General features: G+C 35.4%; 1 protein-coding gene across 1 annotated transcript in view; it reads right to left on the bottom strand.

The window, feature by feature from the left end:
* The window catches only part of LOC111053666 (discoidin domain-containing receptor tyrosine kinase B), a 230,478-nt gene that overhangs the window by 81,921 nt on the left and 121,603 nt on the right, over nt 1-26,954 (bottom strand). Inside the window, exons 3-4 of the mRNA XM_039430947.1 lie at nt 18,630-18,732; nt 1,101-1,332 (exon numbers count right to left, since the gene is read on the bottom strand). Coding sequence (XP_039286881.1) covers nt 1,101-1,332; nt 18,630-18,732 — 335 coding nt within the window. The remainder of the gene's footprint in view (nt 1-1,100; nt 1,333-18,629; nt 18,733-26,954) is intronic.

Here is a 26,954-nt window from a genome sequence, read left to right on the forward strand (position 1 = left end):
ATATATATTCTTCATTCCATTGTGAGAACTGGGTAACCTACTTTTTTGAATATCCAATTTACTCTCTTGACCTCTTTCAGAACGATTTGGAAGATTATTGTAAGTCCAAAAAGAAAATGAATATACATTTTGCATTCAAAATCTTGACGTTAAAGGGATGGATCGATAGATTTATTTGTAAGTATTACATGAAATAATAAGATTTAAAATCAAGAGAAGAAGGAAATAATTGAACAGGCTGATCAATTATTGCAAAGTGTACAAATAATAAATTATTTCAACTCAATATGACAACTATGAAATTATATTTGCTATCTTCATATCATTCTTCACGAGTGAAGAAGAAGATGCTGCGCCGATTACACTTCAAACTATTTTTTTCTTATATTTGATTGATTCAGTTTCTTATGGAGTTCATCAAGAGTTCCTAATCAAATCAACGTCACCAGAGCTTTTTATTTTTCCAATTACAAACCTCCTCTCAAGAACTTATCGAAACCTTCATATTTTAAAATGTTATCCAAACCATACCATGAGTGCTTCTTTGGGAAAGTTGGAAAATTATTTTCCTCGCTGAAAATATCATCTCATCGCACTGATTAGTTTGAGCCCAGTTAAGCTAACAGACTGGTATGAGCTCCAGAATAAGTCGCTGTATCCCGAATTTTCTCTGCTCCACATATCCCTCCAAGTCGGAGGCTGTTTTAAATGGACTTTATCACAGACCACCTAAAAGTATATTATTTGAGCAGTTCCTTGAAATGTACTATATCGAGGTTCAACTGTATCCTTTATGAAATTCCAATCATGTCATCAAATACCGTAATATGAAGACTACCTGGATTCTATTCCTATTTTTGTGAAAGAGCATCTATCAGTATAATCATCCCTATAAATCCCCAGAGCATCTATCAGTATCATCTATCATCTATCATCCCTTTTAATCCCTAGAGTATCTATCAAGAGCATTCTGTATAACAAATTCAATATTAGCAATGATATTAGTTTTATTCTTATATTGTCTTACAAAAACATTTTGAGATACAGATTACAAATAATGTATTATTCTTAGAACTAGGAATATATATTTAATATGGTACCTGTTTGCCATCCCATCTTGTGTACTGCTTCCAGTCAGGAAGACCGGGTCGCCAGTATTCGACGGTGTACTCCTCGGTGTACTCCTGACCCCGGCCGTGGTCGTAGCGACCCTGGGTCTGCACTCCGGTCACCAGGTGCACGTCACCCAGCTCCACCTGCAGGTACTCCCTCACGCCTTGCTCAACCTGCTGCTTCGGGCACCATCCTCCCCCAGCTCTCTCCAGTTTCAATCTGCCAAATAAGTACAAACGTACATTATAATCACAAACACTTCAATAATAAATTTTTGGTGAGCTTCAGTCTACTCTTACTTAAGAGGAAATGAAAAATATACTCAATAAAAAGTTGAATAAAAAATTTGATTCACACCCTTGAAAATGGCATCAATGTGTTGAAAATGTTGTGAATTAGACTTTTTAATGAAGGGTACTTGGATTTTTTATTTCCTGATCACAAACACTCCTACACTAAGCTTCAAAATTATGAGAATTAGCTCAATAAAGATAAGAAACGATCTCATAAAGAATGTTGTAATGGGACTGAATGTTAACCGACTCCACACTTTTGAATTTCCAAACAATGGGGCATCTCGGATTGTGAAAATTCATGGCAAATAAACGGCTACATCATAGTGTCCGACGAAAGGTGTGACAGTTGAAAAAATATATTCTACACGAAATTTGCAACAAAAAAATATATAGTAAAATTCTCTTACAACGAGTTTTTGAGATATGTGTATTTTCCGATATTAATAGAAAACTATAAGTGAAAAACTAGTTTTAAAGATATGGTTCGAAAGTGCAAGAAATTTCCAATACGATTCGTATAATTTGTTCCTTTGACGTTTTTGAACCTTTCATGAGCACTCAAAGTTGAAATGAGTACATTGGTCGAGTTCAAACAGTTTGAACGCTCCTGAAAAATTCAAAAACGTTGGACGAAGGAACAAGCTCTATGAATCGTACTGGAAATTTCTTGTTCTTTCGAACTACATTATTAGAATTGAATTTGACTAACAGTTCTCTAGTTATTGATGATTTTCAAAGATATACAAAAATCCATATATCTCGATAAATTAATAAGGTCGATACAAGAAACTTTTACTGAATATTTTTTGTTGCAAATTTCAAGTAGAATCTATGATCTTTGGCCGTTACATCTTTTGTGAAACTCTCTATATACTCTTCTCCAACTCTAGTAATTAATGGCTTCTTGATTGTGAGCTCTGTTGTATGCGACCCATTAAACTTTCGTTGTTGGTGAAGCTGAAACCTCATTTAGCAGTATGCACTCTGAAAATATAATCTCCATGAGGTGATTCTCATCATTCTCTATAGGGCTATTAGAATCATAGAAACTCAATAGAAGCTGAATAAAAAGACTAATAAATTGACAAAAACCACAGATTTATTGATAGTTAGAAAGACCGATTTCGGTTGTTACACCATTGTCAATCTCTGATAAACCATAACTAAATACAAGAGCAGCCGAATTTATACTAGTAGGCGAGTACTGCTATTGGTTAAGGGCATGAACGCCTGCCAGCTAGACAGTCTCCTCACACTTAACGGTATAACAAAAGCGTCACAAAATGGCGGCTTAAGCAACATGATAACAAAATCTACTTTCAGTACAAAATAAGAACCAAGAAAACAAGTGAAAGATAATAAAACAAATATGTAAATAGAAAAACTATTGTTCAATGTATGCTTCTAATGTTATGATAAAACTAAATTTGTAGTGTTGTATTGGTTGAAATGAATCTGGCCATTTAAACTATACTGGGAATTGTCCTTGATCACTCTTGTTATTTCTAAAGTCTCTAGAAGCTTTACATTCTCCTCAACTGTGAACTTGTGATTATTTGTTATCAAATGTTCTGCAAAGTTAGATTCCACATTTTTTTATTCCAATTTCTGATGTGTTCTTTAATTTTACTTTTGAAACTTCTACCACCTGTTTGACTCACGTAACAAGCATTAAAATCACCAAATTTTAGTTTGTACATCCCACTATTATCACAAATATCAATTTCGTCTTTACTCCAGCTAAATAGTCTATTTAAAATCTGTTTGGTCTTGAAAGCAACATGAAATCCATTTCCCTTCAATTCCCTATCTTTGGTTTATCAGAGATTGATAATGGTGTAACAATAGAAGCCGGTCTTTCTAACTATCAATAAATCTATGGTTTTTGACAATTTCTTAGTATTTTATTTAATATGAATAATTACCACAACATCAACTTCTCAACTACACAAAACAATAAAAATTTTAGAGTTCCATTTTTCATCTTATCAATCAGTGAGTCATAAGTAGTTCGAAACTCATTAGAGCCGTTTTCAATTATTTTTACACTCGAAAAATGGCTATAATGAGTTGGTACCAGTTGTGATTGAATGAGATGGAGAAATGTACTTGCTGAATTTCATTCTGCTTCAATTTTCATGAGTAATGATTTGATAGTTCTATATCCACTCAGTACGGCTTAGTGAGTGTGAATAGTCTCATTAGATTTCACGGGAATAATTGGTTCTCAGAGAGTCACTATCACTGTCACTGGTATGTGGAAATCAACCCTAAACATGAACTCAGTTCAGTGATAAAAACTTAAACTAGTCCAATCATCGTATACGTTTGGTTGATGATTCTATATTTTCGAATCCTGTTCTATTGATAATCCACATATTTTATTCGTACACAATCTACATCAATACAGTCGTCAATAAATCACGATATTAACCTCATTTTTAGATAATATACATGAATTTTGCTCATTATCGATTCAACAATTTTACGAAATCATGAATATAGTTGTGCAAAGATTTTTGTAGAAATATTATGAGAATGTATTTCTCTTCTTCAATCTCAATAACAAGAGGAGGGAATTGGAGTTAGGCAACAACAATGCAGGAAAAATCTATTCCAGGTAAGCTTGCATAGCATAGGTTTGTCTGCGATTTCCGAATTTCGAAAACAAGGTGGGAGCGGCTGATGTAGTCAGGTTCAGATCGGACTCCAAGGAGTCTGGTGGTTTCCATTTCGTTTGGCTTCACCGTTCGAGTTGAGGGAAAACCGGGGAAAACTCTGGGAAAGTCTCGGGAGGCTACACTTTTACACGGCGAAAATCCCCCTTCAACGATTGTTGCGTAACGGCTTCCAGTCCGACGGTTGTCTGCTCTTTCTCTCACTTCTCTCTTACTCATTCCAGTGTCTCATATGTTCTCTGTCTCTTTTCCGTAGTCGACCGACTATGTTTTCCCCGACAGCTACAAGAGGAAAGCTCCATTTCGTTCGGGGAATCCAAGTGGAAGTCGTTCTGCGGATTTCTAGGCTCGTTTTCGAAGTTACGCGGAAACGAAAGAAAATATTGAATCAGTATTGAACAAAGGCCTGCAACAAACTGCATTTTTCCAGGATCGAATAATATTCGTTGCCTGCATTGAAGGGCTCACAATTACAAAACAATCATTCTCGATGTGGAAATAACGATAGTTAGGTCGTAAGTGCGTCCATTCTGAGAATACTGTTTCTCAATAGTATCTCCCACTCTATCACAAGTATAGATATAGCAGACCTCTAACAACAATGACAAGATTATACAGTATTTGCTCTATATCATTTCTTGATCTATCATTTCACATTCGTATTTTTCAATATCTCCACATTGGAAAAAATATGACATATTTGTCAAAGAGACATTCTTTCATTGCAACCTTTGGAAATGATTGTAAAAATCATGGATAGATTGTCAGAGAACCCTTTTTTCACTGTGACCCTTGAAAATGTTTGGTAAAATGATGTTAAATGTATTTATTCATCCATTATTCAGCATTATACAACTTCTAGAATAATAACACAGGCTTAAAGCCAAAACGGTTCCAATTCTAATTTAAGTTTACGACAGTCCAAATAAAGCTAGATTTTAATTATGTCACTTTCATATATTTAAATTACAAACTCCAATTTACAATTATAATATTAATATGAATGATATTATTATTATTATAAATTTGCATTTTTTGCATTCCCACTTCCGACTTGGTGCATGGTTTACTTAGTCAGGAATTCCCTATTTTCTTATAAGCCTTGAGAATTATTTTGAACAAAACTCAACAACATTAATTATTTTTATATATACGCGTGTTTATAAGAGTAATCTATGATTCTTAAATCACGATTTCTATTGTTTTTCATTTCTATTTTTTATGTACTTGGAATTTCATGCCATTCTACTACTGATTTGTGCAGTGCATGAAAGCAAACAACTGAGTGATAACTTGACGAACGCTTCAGAAATATGGCTGACAAGCGAAAAAAGATATGAGTTTCTAAATTGATGCGGGTTCTCTTTCTTTCTTTCTTTTTCATTTCTGTCGTCGCTTAGCTCGGAGGCGGGCAACCACATCCCCTTCCACTCATCGCCCCGCAACTGAACACTTCAGCCAGCAGCGTAGGTGAAGGAAAGAAAAGCGTTTAATTTGGAAAAGCTCCAAACTCATAAAAATTAAACATCTCCTGTTCCCTATCGTGATAGCGCACGCACGCCCAGCCACCGCACCACACAGCACCAAGTTTCCGGCGCCGCGGCGCTCCTATTTCAAATGAACTCTCAATTCTCAAACCCGGCAGCTCTATCACGGCGCTAATTCAACAGCAAAACATCCCTGCTGAGTGCCAGACGTATGTAGATAACAACATAGCTGTATAATTATTACCCGGAAAGTAATTTCGAAAAGTCATTACTGCTGCTTAAGACCGGATTCCATTTATCACAACAGATTCTGCGCTCGACTATGCATTAGAAAAAGTAAAATACGATTTCATCCAATCTTGTAAAAACTATACACAGAAAATCTATTTCCACATAGCTCGGATAATAATTGGAAATGTTGTGTGCTCGCCGTTTCTGAATAATAACAGTTCTCGAAAGATGAAATCTGAATCTTTTCTGGGTGTTTGTTCATCATTATCATTTGTCTGAAACGAGAAGAGTGGCGGTGAAGGCTGATAGGTGAGTTTACTCCAACGAGAAACTGATTACAGTTGAATTTTCCTTTAACATTCGCCAGTTACATTACACGTTTTAGATCCTATCATAGAAAAAACAAGTATCATCATCAAAATAAATAAATGATTTATAAATACGAAGAATTATTATTCAAAAAATATACTCTTACTCAACCATGAAAGAATGAATACTCCATTAATAATTTATTTCAATGTTAATAATACAATCAATTTTATTCGATATCTCCTATAAATATGAACATGCGGATCAGATTTCTAGACATCACATTTTATAATATCTTGAACAGAAGAGGTGATCTGTCAACGTTCTAAACTATTCACTTCATGGCAATTATTGGACTTTATCCTTTCTAAGCTTCATGGTCAATTTCCATGTTTGCAAATACTTTATTTCTCTTTATTAGAAAATTAATAATTTCCTTAACTTACATGGGAGCAAAATAATATTTCACAATTGAACTATCGGGCTCGAGGGTTATACAAATATTACACTTTCGAAGATTCTGAGAGAATACACAATTCCATGAATATATATATTGTTGAGTCGATAAATAATGTGAATATGAATTTGAAAATGTACAACTAAATAAAGAGAAAATAAAATCAGAAATATGGTGACAACTTGAATCCAAAAACTGTAATGTTGTCAAACATATTGGTTTGCCTACTGGGGTTGGATGGAAAGTGTGAGTGAGTCACCCGCTGTGTTCGATGGAGGAAGGGTTGCAAGAATTTTGCAAACTTGTTCGAAATGGCGGACCTTATTTAATAAGACAGTTCGAAAGCAGAACGGTGGCGCCATCTGTAGCCGTTATTCATAAACCCTATTGAAGCTATGCTTAGCTCGTTGGGGCAGATCACAATTTCGGTGTACCCCCCTTTCCCCCTGAGCGACACCCCCTCACAATCTGACCCCATCATCTTCGACTGGAGATCGGATTTTCGCTCCATGTGCGGAAACTCCTTCAAAAATTGTGCTTGCCACATGTCAACGAATTTGTAGTGGTACGTACATGATCACTGTCTCATGAATATCATATTGTTTTGTGAAGAGGACATTTGAATGAAATGTTATACCATGATTTGATACAACATGACAAATGGGAAACAAGAGAGGAATATTTTTTAGTTCCACATTCATAGAATGAAATTCTATCACCACGATGGTATCACCACGAAATTCAATGTCATGAAATCAGTATGAAGAGATCATGATCTCCAAAAATGAGATTGATGATGGTAAGATTTGGAAAATGGGTTGTGCTTTGCTTTCCTAGAATAAAGTTTACAGTCCTCCTCTACGGTAGTGAATCATGGGTGACGACGATGCCACTTGGAAGTAGAGTACAGGCAGCCTAGATGAGATTTCTCCAAGGGATGAGACAGAAGAGATCATTTCAGGAATGAAGATATTAGGGAAGAATTGAATATCTGCAGCATGAATGAAAGTGTTACGGAGAATCGGCATCAATGGAGGGAGCATGTCCAAAGAATGTCAGCTGAGAGAATACCATTGAAAGTCTTTAATTATCAGCCATTAGGCAAAAGAGATGTTGGCAGACCACGCAATCAGTGGCAATAATAGGAATTTTTTATGCTTATTTGAGTAATGGGCTAGATGTGAGTCGGAACAGGTTATAGACTAATCCTTGTTTGTGAGAAGAAGAAGAAGTTAACAGTTGGTGAGAATCATCATTTGCAATACACAGTAATTCATTCAGTGTTTATTGATTTTCCAGTATTATGAGCATCAATTTAAATAATACTTCTCGACATTTTTCAGGATATCACCATCAGCTGCTGAAGATATTCACAAAGCCTGTATTTGAATACAAAAATTCAGAACCGTCAAGCAATAGACTACCACTTCTTCTCTTCTCTCACTTTTTTCATAGAGATTTTACTACTTTCAACGGAATTTGAAACTTTTTGATACTTTGATAGAGTGAGATGGAAATTGGAATCCATCCAATTGTGGATCATTTTTCTGATTCTCTCGAAAATTTAAATATTATGAATAGATAAAGCTGTACATATTTACATGGTGCTGCGTATTCTGGATAATCTTTTCTAGGCAATTCAATCTTCTGGCTGAGTTCAGGAAATTTCTTGTGAGACATTCACGAGGAAGCCAGTAAGCTTGTTCAATAACAAAGAGGATGGCAATTTTTCTATTCGGCTCTTCGCGGGATGGCTAATAAAAGAATAACAAGAATAGGCATACGGGAAACCTTTATACTCGGAATCCCAACATGAATATAGAGAAGCTTGCATGGAAAGGCCGAGACTGAAGATATTTTACTTGTTCGCTGCTTTTTCTCATTTCCATGTGCAAGGTGCGAAAATCCTATTCAAGCCAAGCGTTCTTTGTCCTTTGAAGGACCGTCTTGCTCTAACGCTTTACAAATTTTTCTCCGGTCGGAAATTTGCACAGAAAATTGGCTGAGAACGATGAAGGATGGATATGACTCTATAATGGGTCTATTTTATAGGTAGACTTTCATTACCGTATGAAAATGAATCAAGTCGATTCCTCGTTGAATAACATCAGAAGAAGTTAGTAGTCAATATTGCAATTTTGGATTCATCCCTCACACATAGAGGAGGAGGGAAAGAAAGTTCTATTCCACATTATGTTACAAAATTTCTCAAACCAATACAAAGATAAAAAGTTGTTATTCCTATAAGACATATTATTCAAGTAGCAGAGAGATTAGGGATTAGATTATAAGTAATAAGAGACAATAGAGATTTATTATTCACAGCAGACAAAGTATCCTGTTATAATATTATCATTATTGTAGTTCTCTAAGAAACAATGACTGAATAAAAATTTCCATGGAAGAAGAAAAGTAGTAATAATTTTTCAATCGATACAGATATATTCTTGATATCTTAATACAGAGCAGCTTGATTCTATTGAGAGAGATATCGCATCTAGTTGACTGTGCAACGAGAAACTGATGAGAGCGTAACTCTTTTAATTCCAGATTATTGAAAAAATAATAACGAATAAAATATCAATCAAACAATAGGATAGCAAATTCCTTGATAAAGTCCAGTGAACGAGAAACATTTCCGTCAGTTCCAAGAATAGATAGCAAATTACAAGGATAATTATAGATTCGATATTCTAGATAGAACACGATCTTTTTCAAATAGTGGGATGCTATATAAAAACTTGCAGCTCCTGTTCTGTCAGAAACTTTTTATTTATTTGATCGATCTGTGAAGAATTGAATCTAATTCAATGGAATCCTTGATATGTAAAATATTCGCTTTCCAACCGGGAAAAATAAGATGAAAACGATTCGAGAATATTTGTATTCTGTATTGTTGGTTTTTCAATAAGCGCTGTGAGTGAAATAATATAAAAGGTTGAGCAACGATGATGAAATATTTTTTTCTGCTCAACGGTAAACCTTGATATAGGGCGAGGAGCAGTTATTAGTCAGAAGTCAATCAGATTTGTTTTAAATATCTAGTATTGGAATTTCTGGTATATACAGAGCCATTGTCATGCATTCAGCTGAAGATCACGAAATTCGTATTCCAATGGAGCAGCCACTACCACAAAACAAATACCAATCATTTTTCAATGATTGAAAAATCTATCGAACAAATAATATTCAATAAGAGATCTCATCGAGTTTACCTTAGCTAAAAACTACAACAAAGTTTAATTTCAGAAATGTATTAATATATTGGTGATCTGAATCCGATACCTAAATAAATAGTATATGAGAGAATTGATATGAGAGAAAAATCAATAATACACGCCACAATGCATCAAAAAAACTTTTTTCGAGACAATTTTATGAAGAAACTCTGATTTATAAAACAAATAATTTTTAAATATTTTTATCAATATTTATTTCTATAATCATCCATGTTTTTAATTCTCCAATCGAATGCTTGAATTTGAATCTTCTTTGAATTTCAATAGAAACTATAAGAATAAGAAACTATTTATGATTGTGAGACATAGTAATAGAACTAGTAGTAGATTAAATTTATTCTTTGTGGATATGAGAGCTAGCTCTAACCTGTTTTTTGGTGTTGAAATGAAGCACACTAAATAAAAAGACTAGACATTGTACAACCACAGTGTGCCGGAATTTAATTTTTTTTCAAAATTATAACTTCTCCAAGATAATTTTCATTAGAGTGCTGGATTAACGTTGTGATTCTCACGGTATCGGAGTAGTTTCATGATGTAATTCAGCACATTACGTAATTAAATTCTTATATTTCCTCTATTGTTTTCCAACGTTTTCCTTGAGTACTTAGAATCGTTGTAGACGCAAAATCATCACAAAAAATCAGTTGGAAATCCATTCTGTTGCTGAGTCTTCTACTTTGCTTAAAGGAATTTTGCTGTGTTCTGTCCTTGTTAGTTGTATTCCTTTCTCGTTCTATTGAGGGAAATTATTGTCATACGCATCACGTCCTTTGTAATTTGGTATTTTTTAATGTATCATTGTTCAGCCTGATACCTATTTTTTGAGCCTGATTCTGTCGCCTGGGAGAGCCTGTTCAGGAGAGCGCTTTTAGATTCTGTTGAGTACAGACATGTTTTCTGAGCTTAATTATTTATTGGCCTGATTGAATCATGTCTTTTCCAGACAGTCTTTCGTTCTCTCCTGGAAACTAAAGTTATTTATTATTATTGGGAATCATGTATTCCATCAGTTTTGTAATCACTTATTATTGACATACTTTACTTAACTTTATTCAGAGCGGTTGACTGCTGCAATTTATTAATCTTAGGCTAAATGGATTAGTAACAGTCGAAAACCCATTCAAGGGTTTTTTTGTTTGTGTATGTGTATTCTTGAATACTCATTCGAGGATCGAGCTGTAAATATGCCTTGCTGTCGAACGAGGGCTGACGAATTCGCCGACCGCGGACGCCGGTGATATCGGACATCTGACCTTGTCGTGTGGGGCTGAAATACGATCTTCGATCTGACGCCACTAGCCCGATGCCTGGAGGCCATCACCCTTCACCCTCATCCATCACCCTTTGGACACCGGACTCGAGGACGACAGATCTTGTACTTGATAACCCCCACTACAATATCAGATGTGCCCCCGTAAATTTGGTCTCTTAAATACATGAGTATTTGGTCTCCTAAAGACAGATTGATTATTTGATTATTCATGTAAAGATGTATCTTGTAATATTTTCTATATTATTTTCATTATTATAAGAGCAGTCAGTCAACCGCATATCTATGTTCTTATTTCCTAGACCCACAAACCACTAGAATTAGGATCACATTATTGATAGGATTCAAGTCCGCAGACCTCAGGGCCTAGCACAATTTCAACAACTAAGCCTTCTCCGACAAAATCATTTGTCACCAGGAGAGTGACTTTACAGATTCATGAGAATTCAATATTTAATTGAAAGTATCGATTATTAATAAATTTGTTCAAGGACAAATTTATTCTGAGGAGTTGTAAAGTTGATATCGTAGTATTTATCAATACTGAATGAAAAGATATTATATATTATCCTGTCTTCCCATTCAGTATGGATAAATACCACAATATCACCTTCACAACTACTCAGTTAATAATATTGTAACACCCATGAAATTTGGATCATGATCCCAAGACTAGGAACAAACTTAACCATCAAGACAGTTGCAGTATTCAGTTACAAGTGATGTGTGCTGGTGCTGAAGGTGCAGCCTACACTCTGCACTACAAGTGTGAGGAGCCGACCTGCACTCTGCACTGCAAGTGTGTGGAACCGAAACGCGCGTTTATTACTGGGCCTAGTTGGTGCGGTAACAACAGCATTGAGCCTGGAGACCACTAAGTACACACATGCTGGGATCAGAAGCGAGCAAACATCTCTGTTCTCCCCCATGTGATGGAGCACATCAAAGCAACTGTTATTTACGCATGAACTGCCTACTGCCTACCCAGGTACTGCGGCTGATGCTATGCATCCAGCCTTGATGAGCAGGCATTTTGTTGTCCTGTACTTGAAGGGTTACTTCAACAGCTGCTCCACACATTGAAAGGGGAATAAGATTTAAAATTCGGTGGGAAGAGTTGATTGTTGAAATTGAGAATACTAGGACAGGGAAATTCACTTATTACTCGACACCACATCTAGAATGTGATAAGTTTGGACTTTCGATAAAATAAGTTGTTTGCTGAGTTTCACAACACTGGGATATTGTATCTGCAAAAGTATCTTGAAAGAACTTGAGGTGCTAAAGATTCTACCACTGGAATTCTAAGAGCTATATTGTGAAATGTACATTACTACACAACGAACTATGACACACAGAAGTATAAAATATTGATAAACGTTTCTCAAAACTAAGTAGATTATTTTCTTAGTTCACAATACGAGAAACTAAGGTTACGGTATCAAAACTTTATTTTTCGTGAATGAATTCCAATCCTGATTATTTCAAACTTGTACTGAATTTGTTTTGAAGAGAAAAAACATTGTTTATTCCATTGAGTTTTTTAATAATTCTGATTGTAAGATGGAATAGAATAATGTATGGCGCTGTTGCAAAAAACCTTACCCAACCTGGTCAGTAAAAGACCTGTGATATGACCAGTTTATATTATTTTTATTTTTATTTATTATATATTTATAATATTTATTTTTTATTTTATTCAAGCTCATACCGCAGATTAAAGGTTATAATCAAAAATTATTGTGTGGTTATATGCAACGGAAAATCATTACAATTGAATACTAATTCTCATTCCTTCCAAGTACTTGTATCGATAACTATTCTTTCGGTATTCCTCTAGAATAATTTCTTTTTTCAATTCAAATTCTCTAAATTTCAATTTCCTTCGTGAAAGGTATTTATCTCAATCTGACATTAATTTATCATCCTCAATTTCTTCTGCTGCACTGTGGAAGAAACGTCAAATTTTCAAAATTCTTCATAATATTTATTATATTCCTATCTATACCATATATTCCTATCAATATTGTAGATGATAGTATGCAACAATTTCCAATTTCAAATGGATTATTATCAACCATTATTCATACCTTCGACAAATAAGCCATTCTATATGAGAGGTACTATGGAGTTGTTCAGTCAGTTCACTAACATCACAAGAGTCTAGGTGTAAAATGTTTTGAAGGTCCATAAATCAGAACCAAGTAAGCGTGCGGTAATCGTGAGATGCCTTGTCAGGGCCGTTCTGAAGGGAGACGATGCCTGAAAGAATCTCTCAATTTGCCGGGTAGAGGTAAGTGAGTAAGTATATTGTGGCAGTTAGGATGTAACAATTCTCTCAAAACTGTCAGAATTATTTATAGATAGCACTGAACGTTCCCCATTTGACCTAAGCTGACAGTTTGAAGTGGATCTGACGGTAGAATGTAGCATAGGCCTAGGCGCTTTTCAGCCGTTACGGTGACTGCAACAAATGGGGGAGCCCTTTCCTGCTCGGGGAAGAGGATGCATGCCTGTCATAAATCGAAATCGTGGAGCCCGCACCTCGGTTATAGTCAATTGTGGAGCATGGAGATTTCGGAAGGAAAGGGTTGTGGGGTGTGGAAGGGTAGAGTGGTAGGCTCACGTCGAAATATGAAAGTGGGACGACGAATACATGAGCCTATTTATAAAAAACGCCCATCTTTCCACCTGATAGCTGGTCGGCTTGTCGGATGGGAATGGGGGTGAGATTCACTTTTTCTTTTTCATCTACTTCTATTTTTCATATTCTCTTCAAATTTTCCTTCTCAGTTTCCCTTAAAACTTATTTTTCCGCATTTCTCCCCACATGCTATCTTGAAATTTCTTCATTACCTCCCTGTTGTCCTTTCCCACTCTTAATACTTCCTCCTCTTGTTTCAATATCTCGATTAATTCTCTCTATTCTATTCTCATCAGTTATACCCCCATCATGATTGTATCCTACTATTTTATAAAACCTACCATTACTGCTCCTCAATATTATAATCCAACAAAAAAATTATTCTATTTCCTCTACTTTTGTGAAATTCTACCTCTCTCTCAAATCTTTTTCCTGAGTTTCTATTTTACTTATTTTTCAAATCATAATTAATCAATTAACTCGTATATAATCAATCCATTCTCATTGCTTATTCTGGCTCTTTTCATTTCCGCTCATTCACCCCTCGCCGAACTCATTCTTCTGTCCGAACTCAGCATCCAATATCCCAACTTCTAATTTCATTCTCCTATTTCCCCCTCCGATTTTTTCCAGTTACTTTCATCTCTCGCAAGAGCTTACTTAAGTGACAATTCTTCAAGCTTCATCCAGCTCCATCTCCAGAGTTGTTGTTTGTACGTTCATATCATGTTCAAATTGTATTGTCTGAGTTGTATGTACGAGTTGTGGTTCACCACCATAAGACAAATATTTCTGACATTCGTTAAAATATATAAGTAGCTTTGTACTGATGATGTCCACATAAGCTCCGGATGATAGTGATGATTATGATTATGATGATGGTGATGATGATGATGAACAATGAGTATTCTTCCCCTAATTTCTGCACCTCATTCCTCATTGCGCTCATTTCACTCTTCCAGTTCTCTCTATCTTCAGTGTCAACCGTTGAAGATATATTCATTATCTTCCCACAACATTCCCATATTTCATTTCTCCCATTTTCATTCCACAACAATTTTCTTCTTTCAGTTTTTCTTCTTTCATCTCCCTGTAAAAGGGTTACTTCATCCCCTTTTCTCAGTTTTTTTTATAATTTCTTGCTTTCATTTCCCACCAATTCTTCTTCTTTCAGCTTTCTCTATTTTGCTCCAAAATCTTCAAGGGTTGCCTAATTCTCTTTCCACATAGTCATGATTATTTCTTCCAAATTTTCCACAAACACATTATATTCTTCACGGTGCTCTGAAAGGCACACACGTCGCCGTTACGCAGGCTATAAATGGTTGTGGCTACATGTAGCCTAGCAAGAAGTAGCAAGCAGTCATTCTATTCCGTCAGCTGACACCTTGCAGCTATAGCAGCAGCATCGGCAGCAGCCCCGAAAATAGGACAGCTCCAGAATATATGGACACCTATCAAAGATTCACCTGACAAATGTTCGGCGATTTTTTCCGCACTCGAATTTATTGTATCTCTGCCATTCCCTTGGGCACGTTCTCCATTCCATCGCCTCCATCTTTCCTTGACATTATTTCTCATCTTCATCCGCTGATATCTCTTTCCCTCTAGTCGTAACTTCTACCTCATCCACTTCCTCCTGATATTATTCTCTTTCTCTTGTCTTATAACTACTAGACTATTAACTTTTAAAGTATCATCTGTATTGATTTACCTGTATATTTCTTCTCTGTATAATATTATCATCTGTGAAGTATCTGTTACAGTCTCTACTAGTAGTCCAGTCACTATATATACATTGGTGCAAGCAATTTATATTGTAGTTCTGATTTTTTAATATATTATTTGGGTACATAGGAGAAGTCCAGAACCCTTTTCTTCATGCAAAATTTCCTTGTCCTTTCCGTGTGGAAAATTTATTGTTGAGTGTACTAAAGCCCATATTTCAATACACAAAAAATGGCCAATTTCTATATTCAAAGCTGCATGACTTTTGAAATACTTCTGATAAAATTTCCAAATCTAGTGAGGATGTGAAAATTGTTCTCCTCTACCCACTCCAATAAATAATACTTTCAATTCCAATACCATTCGAAAGTTACAGAAGATTTCAAAAATGGCGATTTCAGTTTTTACATTTTTTCTGTGATTTACTGTTGATCAAGAGATTCTAAAACGAGTCTGACACATCATAGAAACTCTCGATTGATTCAAAATTGTAGATAAATTCATCCAACTCTAAAATCCATCTTGAAACACTTTTCCCTATCATAAAACTGCTAAAACCGTTAATATGATAAAAATATCTACAATTTCTTGATTTTTTTCAACAATCAAATCTCATCCTACGAAAATATTTTTCCATAAATCGTTTACAGCAGGTGGAAGAGGAAATTCTATTGTACATTTCAAGATCAAGTAATGATTTTTATAATACGGGGTTACCGAGATACATAGCTTTGAATATAGAAATTGGCCATTTTTTTGTGTATTGGAATATGGGCTTTAGTACACTCAACAATAAATCTTCCACTTTTCGACCGAATTTGACTTATGATGCATGGTTTTGGACCGCCCTGACGAGCCGAGAAGAATGAAATGTAGTACGATGAAATCTGAACATTGTGTCAGAGGTTATAAGAGTGTTTGAAATTTTGATCCTTGAGGTGTCCTTAAGCGCGCCTCTCCACTAGGAAATACTGAAATGAAGTGCATCTAACGGGTGATTCTCATAGAACATAATCTCATGAACTCATGTAATTGTGCGAAATATCAATGTGAAGACTATGTAGTTGGTGATGATGGTTGAAGCTGAGAATTAGGTGTTTTTCAAAATACAAGGAACATTGTTGTCAGGTGTACCTGGAAATCTATATGAGATAGAGCGCTGTACCTGATCTCAGATTGTAGAGCAAAAAAATACGCTCAGATGAATTTTAAATAAATTATACATCTAAATAGTAACAATCGGAAGATATTGTTGATCAAAAACTAAAATTCATCAAAATTGATTTTTTCTTCAAATTTCACTCATTTTTGAAAAATAATAACTCAGTACTCATTGGAGATAGAGAGTTCCGTAAGATCTCATTTCATTCAAAATTTCATAATCTAGAAAAAAGGCGGGAGCAAATTGTTATGTCCGATTACGAGATTTGGCAGAAATAGCTCAAAACTGAAAAATGAGCCGAAAATACGAGGTTTTTGGGACTCCCTGTATCTACAAGGAAATTTTGTATGAAGAAATTGGTTCTGGACTTATTCTATGTACCCAAATAATATATTAAAAAATCAGAACTACAATATAAATTGCAAGCACACCCCCTTTTTTATGTCTATATCGACTGGACTATAATGGAATATTGGATTTTTTAACCAGTAGTGAGAACATTTTTTCAAGTCAGATTTCACTGGTTTTAAAGCGATCGTAGAGTTAGAGATTTGTGACTTTCAATTTTGGAGGATGGAATGCACTCTTGTCGTGGATATTGCATTCTTCTGCTTGTTCTGATGCTTTTGACAGATTGGACTTACGGATTATAAGACGGATCACAAATCTCTAACTCTATGATCGCGTTAAAAACAGTGAAATCTGACATAAAAAAGTTTTTTCACTAATGGTTGAAAAATCCAATATTTCACTAGAGACTGTAACAGGCAGGAGACTGGCACGAGAGAGATTTTTCAAGAAATGGTTGTATTTACTCTATATCTAACAATTTATTATTCATTGAGAATTATATTGGGGTTGAATGATATGTTATACACATGAACTTACTCTACTCTTAAGTTGCATAGCCATTGCGTTCATGTTTTTAATTGGTCTCTTGAAATCTATAATTTTCTCAACTTGTTAGGAACCAGTGTATTAAAAATTGAGTACTTCACAATTCGAGAAGAATTTGTAATCTACAATTCCACATTCAAATTACAACTTCTAATTATAGACCGGTTCTTAGCAATTTGAGAGGAATATGAAATGCACAATTTAACATATCCCTCAAGAAGCAGGTTGTAAATTGAAATAACCACACTACCTTATAATAGTCTCCACGAACAACGTCTCATTAAACCGCAAAATTCCTCACTTTTCTTTGCCAGTGAGAACACTCGGGTCGGCACTTCTTGCACAGCGATAAAAAATAAACGACGAACACTTGAATGTCGTCGAGACGAAACGAAACGAAACAAGAGATGGAAAGTGAAAAAGGAAATAACAATAAAAATCGCGTAATTAAAACCACTAAAATGTGCCGGCGGCGACCGTACACAGTAATTAAGCGAGCTAGCACGCGTGGGTCTGACCGAAACAGAGGAACAGGGCACACGAGCCCCCCGGGGGTATGTAAAGTCCCCCCCATCACCGCAAGAACCCCCCTTGTTCACCACTAGGTTCACTCACTCTCCGTTAGACAATCCGCATTCATCTGGAAGCCTCCTTTTACCCAAACAATCTCATTCCGTTCACCGCGTCTAAAACATCCAAAGAATACATTAACACGAGTCTCCGTTCTATTGTCAGTGTGTATTTTTTTAGCCGACCACTCTGCTCCCAGTTCCCAATGCTCAACTCGCTCACTTTGTGATTGAAGCAGAGCAATAACAAACGAGCCAGAGTCGAGCTGGATGCAAACCATTTCCTCACTAACATTCCCTGTCTTCTTCACAATAAAAAATAGCTGGAATAGTGACATGATGAATAGTTCTGCACAACTTGGTACACGAGTGGGTTATGTCGTTTTTGCCATTTATAGCTCTCGTATTAGAAAGCTGTGCATATCACAAACAAGTAATTTGATCGTATTCCAGGTTACTTCATACTATTTCTCTATTTCATTCTGGTTCTTGCTAATTGGGTTACTATTCATATTCATTTATTGTTAAATATAAAGTCAATCTCACCTTCCATTTTGTGGTCCAACGTTTGGAACATAAGAAGAGCTGGCTGTGACTGCATTATCTGGGATTTCCCCAGTCTCCATTCCCAGGTCACCATCACACTCTTCTGTAACAAAAATGAGAACATTATAATTCTTGTTTGAAAATTATTTTTAGTCTGTATCTCTAATAAATCTGCTAATAAAGTTTGCGATGTTTTGTTAAATTCGTCGTATTCATGATAATGCTTGTCAATGTTATAGATAAAACGGCAATGTAGTGATCCGCACATAATCAGTTTTGTTCACATAAAATAATAATATACTTTGTATTATAGAGAGTGCTTCAGAACTCCCCACCAATATTCTAGGGTACTTCTAGTGACTAAACTTATGCCAAGCACAGAAGTGTTATGTAAAGTTCTATTATCATTTGATATGATCTGAAATCGCTAATGGATAACATGCAAAAGATAGAGATTGTTGAATTATTGAGGCAGACTTTTGCAGCATGCCTTGGCGGGCACTGTAACAAACCTCCAGTCGCTGCAATAACTCACTTACTATTCGTTTAATCTTGGTAGGAAGTTCTAAAACACTTTCTATTGTGACAAATGGTGAAACATTCCAAAATTATAGTATAGAACATTCTGCGCCTCTAGGTCTGTTATCTGTGTATATATCATCATCATTTCTAACTATTGTTGAGCGGTGCATATTTATTCTGTCACACAAGTCACATAATAGTTTTATCAGGTAAAGGTTTTTTGAGGGATGAGAATATTTAAGAAAAATTCATACTCAATGTCAAAACAGTCAATATAATATGAAGAATATTGAAAAGCTACAAAAAACTCAATGGATTTGTTATTCTGGCAATAAGTACATCATCAATGATAGGGAGAAAAAAGTAAGGTGACCGTGTGCTCTTCCTCTTGTGTTACCTTCAGATAAGGTAACACATAGTCCGAAGTAGGTCTAATCTTGTAGGTCTTCACTACTTCACAAAATTGTCAGTTCGAAACTATTAATATCAATATAATAAATTATAGAACAATAGCTCGTTGTTGGTAGTGCTGCAATGGAAAGAGAGAATAATACCTCATCTACTATGAGGTAGGTACCGGCTTATCGCTTTATTACTCCATCAAATAGGAATAAAATGAAAATCAATGTTGGCCAACTCAACACAATTCACAGAACGATATCATGATCATGGAGTATAATACAATAGGAATTCGAAGAATAAACATGGAACTAATTGATTTCGAATATCAAACAACGAACAGAGAATTCCCAACATGATTCACGTGGCTGGCCAGGCCTACAAATTTGCGAGATAATAGTAGTCTATTAGTAGGGGGTTGTGAAGGCTGCTGTGTAAGAGAAAGGCGGCGGGAGAACGGTTTATTGGGCGCATTTCAACAAGACAATGACGGAGAGTCATGAGAAGGACAGCTGCAGCTAAGCATGAATGACGCGCCGTGATGAATCGTCATAGCAGTCATTGTTGTTGATAAGATTTATGAAGTCTGCATCCGCAGCTTTAGTTCCGCGATTCACCGCCAGGGCGGCAGCTTCCTTCACCTAGCATCGTTGTATGTTACCATTATGTAGCCAACAATAATCGAGAGTAATTAGCAAATACGACAATGTTAGCAGACCTGTCTGGGTCCCCGAGGGAGAATGCCGTCACAAAAAGCATGGCGAGTTTCTTTTGATGAAGAGAATAATTGCAGTCATAGCACCGACCAACCAGAGGCGAGATGAGTAATGGTGGTTGTAAATGATCTACCACAAAGAAGGGTTAACCATTGGTCTCTCGACTGGGGCTCTGAGAATGATTGTTTCCCTTTGAATGTGAATTCCCAACTATGCAAAATCATAACATTACCGTGCTGTCTTTGCGTAAAGGAAATCCCTCTACTGCCACAAGTGCGGTTGACTGGATTGAATTCAGAGAAATATGACTGGAAGAGTATGTTCTATATGGAATGGGTGATCCAATACTCTATCTTTATCATTGTATGAGGAATACTTGAAAAAAACTTCGTTCCTCACAAACTCATACAAATTTGATTTACCATGTAAGAACCTAGGTCTTATCATGTAGCGAGAAACTACAGTCCTTAGTTTGATATTGTCAAAGAAATCATCTGTCGCGCAAGAACCTTGGTCTTATCATGGAGAAATAAACTACAGTTCTTAGTTTGATCATCATTCTTCATGATTTTTCGCAGAAAATAGTATTTATAATGACATGAGATCATCGAATGTGAGTGAAGAGAAATCTAGGAAGAGGTATGGTTGATCAAGAGATGAAGTTGAAAGATGAGATAAGAGATCAATGTCGATGTAGGAGTTGTTCTTGTCCTTCTGGTTTTCTCTCTGCTTACACGATAGTAAACACAATTCTACAGAAGCAGTCCGCCTCGAAAATATTTTCCGAATGAATGCTTTGAGTGCTCTCTGTTGACGATAATGATATTGATAATCTCAAGCTGTGCTCATGCCGTTCTCAATCTCCAAAGGCTTAGTATCCAGTGAATCATTTGATTGAATCCCAACAATGTTGGAAATGCGTTGCTTGATAATCTAGAAAATCATCGAGTGACACTGTTATGTTACTAGAGGGAAAAATTTGGCACACAATTTTCAACTTCACAGATCTTTTAAGGATAGTAAGAGGATTAACATATCAAAAGTCCTCACCCCTACACCCTGTGCTAAAGGGATGGGGGTGGTTTGAAAGTACCGTTTTCTCATTTTTCGCATATAGCTCGGAAACTATGCATCTTGTGAACATTTGTATTCTGTGTAAAATTGAGGCTTATAAAATTACCAACAAGTTTTGTCCCTTACATTTTTTCCATATCTCTCATAGTTTCTGAGATATCGGCTCTTGAAGGTGAGAAATTTTTTTGAAAAAACACTTCTGCCTCCAATTTTTTCATATTTTCGGCCTTATAATTTTTGAAAGATTGATGAAAAAAATCCGTGCTGATTTGAGCTGATAGAACATCGAATTATCTTCAACTTGATGTATATTTACACTATTTTACGCATTTCTCTACCAGTGTTGCAGCAGTTTTAGTGTTGAGAGTGAAAATTTCTGTTCAGCAACAATACATTAGTTGTCAATGGAATTTGAAGGGAATGTTTGGAACACAATTTTCGACTTTACAGCTTTGTTGAGACTAGTTTGGAGGTGAGCATATAAAAAACCCAACCCCTACATCATGTGCTAAAGGGATGAGGGTGGTTAGAAAGTTGCATTTTCCACCTATTACTTACATGCTTATATTTTGGAAACAATGCGTTATATTGACATAATCAACTACATGAAAATGAAGCACAAAGAATTTCCCACTAGTTTTGTTTGGTAGAGGTTTTCGATAAATCCGATACTCTTCGAGATATTCAAGTTCTAAAGTTATGCATTTTCGAAAAAGCTGTTTTTCTTCCATTTTCCCACTCTTTCAAGTCTTATAACTTCTCAATAATTGATGGGACAAGAATGTGCTAGCTACGAACTTGTAGAGCATTAAATTATCTTCCATTCCATGTATAATTCAATTATCTCACGCATCCCGATCGACTGTTGCAGCATTTTTAGTTTTGAGTGTCTTTTTTCGGTAGGAAGCTTAGAAACACCCCCTGTATTTAGTTCCGCAGATGCTCCAATAGGTACTCAATATTAATGTTCATACTGAAGCACACAGCCAATATTTATGACGACAGAATAGTGTGATATTCAAGGAAGTCACTTGTTGCAAATCTTGAGATTTGACACACAAAACTAAAACTGCTCCAACAGTCGTATGGAAATGCGTGAGATAGTCAAATTATACATGAAATGAAAGATAATTTAATGCTTTACAAGTTCGTGAATAGCACATTCTTGTTCCATCAATTGTTGAGAAGTTATAAGACTTGAAAGAGCGGGAAAATGGAAGAAAAAATGCTTTTTCGAAAATGCATAACTTTAGAACTCAAATATCTCGAAGAGTATCGGATTGATTGAAAACCTCTACAAAACAAAACTTGTAGAAAATTTTTTGAGCTTCATTTTTATGTAGTTGATTATGTCAATATAACGCATTGTTTCCAAGATATAAGCATGTAAGTCATAAGTGGAACTTTCTAACCACCCTCATCCCTTAAGCACATGATGAAGGGGTTGGGATTTTTTATATGCTCTCCTCCAAACTAGTCTCAACAAAGCTGCAAAGTCGAAAAATGTGTTCCAAACATTCCCTTCAAATTCCATTGACAACTAATCTATTGTTGCTGAACAGAAATTTTCACTCTCATCACTAAAACTGCTGCAACACTGGTAGAGAAATGCGTAAAATAGTGTAAATATACATCAAATTGAAGATAATTCGATGCTCTATCAGCTCATAATCAGCACGGATTTTTCGTTCAAAAATTATAAGGCCGAAAATTTAAAAAAATTGGTGGCAGAAGTGTTAGTTTAGGTTAGTAGATTAGTAAGTTATGAAATCAGTCACTGCTCCGCCACTTGGTTTTCGGTCCATGATTTGAAAATTTTGAAGTTTAACATAATAGATTAAATGAATCATAAATGTATCACAGTAAATTGAAAACTTAAGAAATATTGCACTCAATAAGTGAATACATGCATTGCACTTATTTGAATACAAAACCACAAACCTATTTACTAATCTTATAATCGAATTAAACGCATACCAATTTTCTCTGCCCAGAACTGTTCACATTATTAGAAACTATCACCCTACTTCTACGATATTGACAGCCTCGTTAAAACCTATGTTGGGTCGATGAGATACCTGAATCGAGAACCTAGATTTGTGAAATCGATAAACCTGTGATAGCTGAGAATAAAATGGTAAAAGCATTACCAACAACGTTCAGCTGTTGCCTGGCGCTATTCGATTCGAGGTAATGAACGATAACTACGCTGCAATTTTGAGGCACTTGCCAGTGTGTTGGGCTTGGGAGGGTCTGGCGTGGTCGCAATCCAACTCAACAATATACCTCATTATCACCCCAGAACCCCTCAACCATCCACTCACCAATCCATTGCATGAATCCGACGAATCGTCTAGTAGTGCTGATGTCAATTACACATCGAAAGATTCAATACTCCATCCACCGGGTAATTGCAGTAATTACTATAACTATTTCAGCAGGTGATTACTACATAATCGATGCAAGTGGTTGACCCGTTTCTAGTACTAGATGAATGAACTAAACTTTTTTCCAAAAAATTCACAAACATTTAAAAAATTAGACAGTCTGGGAAAATTATTTGTCCGCTCTATTGAAGCTTTTCCACTCAATCTATTTATATCAACGGTACATATATAAATCCATGATCACCATGATTATTGAATAGAATCTATGAGGATCAGTTCTCCCCGTTTAATTCTATCTTGGATTGAAATACACCACTTTCAAAATTTAATTAGTATTTATCAGTACCTCCAGGTATGGGGACTACATGATTATTGTTCATGGATAATATAGTATAACTGATTACACAATTATTGTTCTTTCATAGGATAATGTTTCTTGATCATTGTTTTTCTAGATGATATGAGATAATGATTCAACTGCATATGATCAAATTTTTCGAATATATTTGATACTGCATTTCTCCAAGAAAGACTATTTTGAAAGATGAGAATATTATTCAATTGTGTATCAATATTAACAAATAATATTCTCATTTTCTTAATCTATTTGAAAACGAAGGCGTATCTATGCGAGACATAATAATTACATAACAGATAAACCTAACTATGAGTCAATTATGAGCCTATCTGTGGTAAGTAGATACTAGAGACAAAATAATATAATGGAACTGTTGACTCTGCAAGTGGTCGATGATGAACAACACCATCCAAATTGCCTGTTAGAGTTTGAAAAGGGTCGACGGAGGGGAATTAGAGGACCAACACTTCACCTGGCTTCTCTGATAAAGTGTTTACTTTTGTCACCCTCTCGTCCAATATTACTCCTTCAACTATCTCTCCTGGAGCCAGTTGAGCTCTTGATTAAAATACGAGAGTGTGTTCTTTTGCGCTCACATTAGTCTCCTCATTTTTGTAATCTTATCATCTTGATCAATTTATTTTGTTGCTGAAGAGAAAACCCTTGAAAAGAATGAGGGATATTTATGAATTAGTTGATAATGTGCTTCTATTGTGACAGTATAATAGATTATTTTCTGTATCAATCAATGAATTATTTGACGTAGCTCAATCAATCGAGATGGAACGTGAGCTAATCTAATTTCAAGATCGGCTGCCCAGTGAAATTGCAATTGGATTCGATCAACTATTATAACTGAAAATCCAAAACTATACAGTATTTCTAAATTATTATTGCCCTACTCCTCCTATTCTTATAGCGTTTGAATGATATACCATACATGAACTGACAAATAAAAATTATTTGTACTACATCTACATCTACTATGAAATAGTAGAATGGTCTAGACGATGGCTTTATAAATCAAAGGTTCCGGGATCGAATCATGGCCAACAAAGATATAATTTCCTTAATTCGATACTGTGCTTCGGTTGGACACGTTAAACCGTCGGTCCCGGATGCCTACTAACAGTCGTTAAGTCCCTGACCCTGAAACTGATTGGGTGCGACCTTAAAACTCAACACCGGACCTGTGTCATCTCGATCTGGTCACTCAATATTATCCAATTTAAATAAATTCTATTTCTTATCTTAACACCACTTGAATTCACCAGAAATTAGATTCAAATGTGATAAAAACCTGATTCGTTCTTCGATCTATTTGACAATTTTTTTCTTTGCGGAATCTATCTACCCAAAATCAATCGCGATTTTGCTTGATGTTGAAGATAATTTCCAATTGGATGCATTTCAGAAACTTTCTCAATTTCATGTTCAGTATTGATATGGACTTCCTAGGATTTGTATTATTTGCTTGTACATATCCTCAAAAACATATTGAACAAATTCTTATACAAGAATATATTATTAAACAATGCATTGAAAAAATCTGGGTTCATCTATGTAGAACATTGTGACGTTTTTTTGGCGTCGCATGTGCCCAGCTGGCAGCAGTCGGTAGAGCAAAAGATTTTTGAATACTATTATTATTATTTTTACGCCTCCTTAAAGAGAAATACCCCAAATTTCTTACCAGCTCTCCCAGGAGCTCAAATAATTCTCTGCTTCCAACGGCTGCAAACGGTGGCTGCTTTATCAATTTGCAGCTCTCATGACTGATCTGGGCGACACCGAAATTGTAGATGCAGAAGATATAGATAGATATAAGGGCTCTGAATTTTTTACTAGACAATATGGTATCAACACCAATCCCGCTCGCCACCATCTGACAAACTGGTCAGCAATGCAAGATGATACCGAGCGGAATCAAAGGCGACACTCTATCAGAATACCTTATGAATTCTATTAATTTACAGTGCTGCTGCAACTTAATACTATGACCATTGGGTTCTTCCAAATCGGATGCGATGGTTCTGAATAATTTAAAAAATCTTGAGAATGTAATATTTCTGAAGATTTAATGATAATCTGTGCTGTATATTGCCAATTTATCCAACTTATTTGGTGAAGAATATAGTTGGTTGATAATTTAAGTAATTTGTCAATAATAGAATTAAAATAGACTAGAACAAGATTGGTCATGCATGAAGACAGGATCATAAATGAAAGGTACATCATTCAACAAATAGAAATATATAATATGCATGAAAATATCAACGAGCGATAATGAAAAATAGACTGATAAATATAAAAATGATATGAGAAAATATATATTGCAAAAAATATCACATATAGCTTTACTTTGCTCATTAGCATCAAATAATATATCTCGTGCTCTTTTAATAAGCATATATTCTGCCTATTTCTATAGCTCAGTTGTCGACCTGCTATTGCTTGTCGAATAAAATTAATAAATCTAACTTCCAACAATATGAAAAAATTAAAATATCAAGATATCTCAGGGCTTGAGTTCGGCCTCTGGTGGAATTCTGATGAAATAATTTATCTTATGAACATGAGCTTCAGAAAATTCTTATAAATAACTGATAAAGAAGATTAATAAGTGAGCATATATAATAAATCAAATATTAATAAATATTTACACTGTGCATACTTAAATATTAAATTCTCATAAATTGTTCTTAATAGGACTTTCCCTTAAAAGTTTGAATATTTGTGCAAATTCCAATATCAAGTTTGATTTTCAAATAGACCTTCCACGAGCTAGCTTTATTCAATTGCAATTGATTTGTAGCACTAAGGGCCCTCTTAAATGATTATTGAACTCACATGTAGATCTTTCACAATT

The sequence above is a fragment of the Nilaparvata lugens genome, chromosome 6, assembly GCF_014356525.2.
Source record: "Nilaparvata lugens isolate BPH chromosome 6, ASM1435652v1, whole genome shotgun sequence".
Classification (NCBI taxonomy): Eukaryota; Metazoa; Arthropoda; class Insecta; order Hemiptera; family Delphacidae; genus Nilaparvata; species Nilaparvata lugens.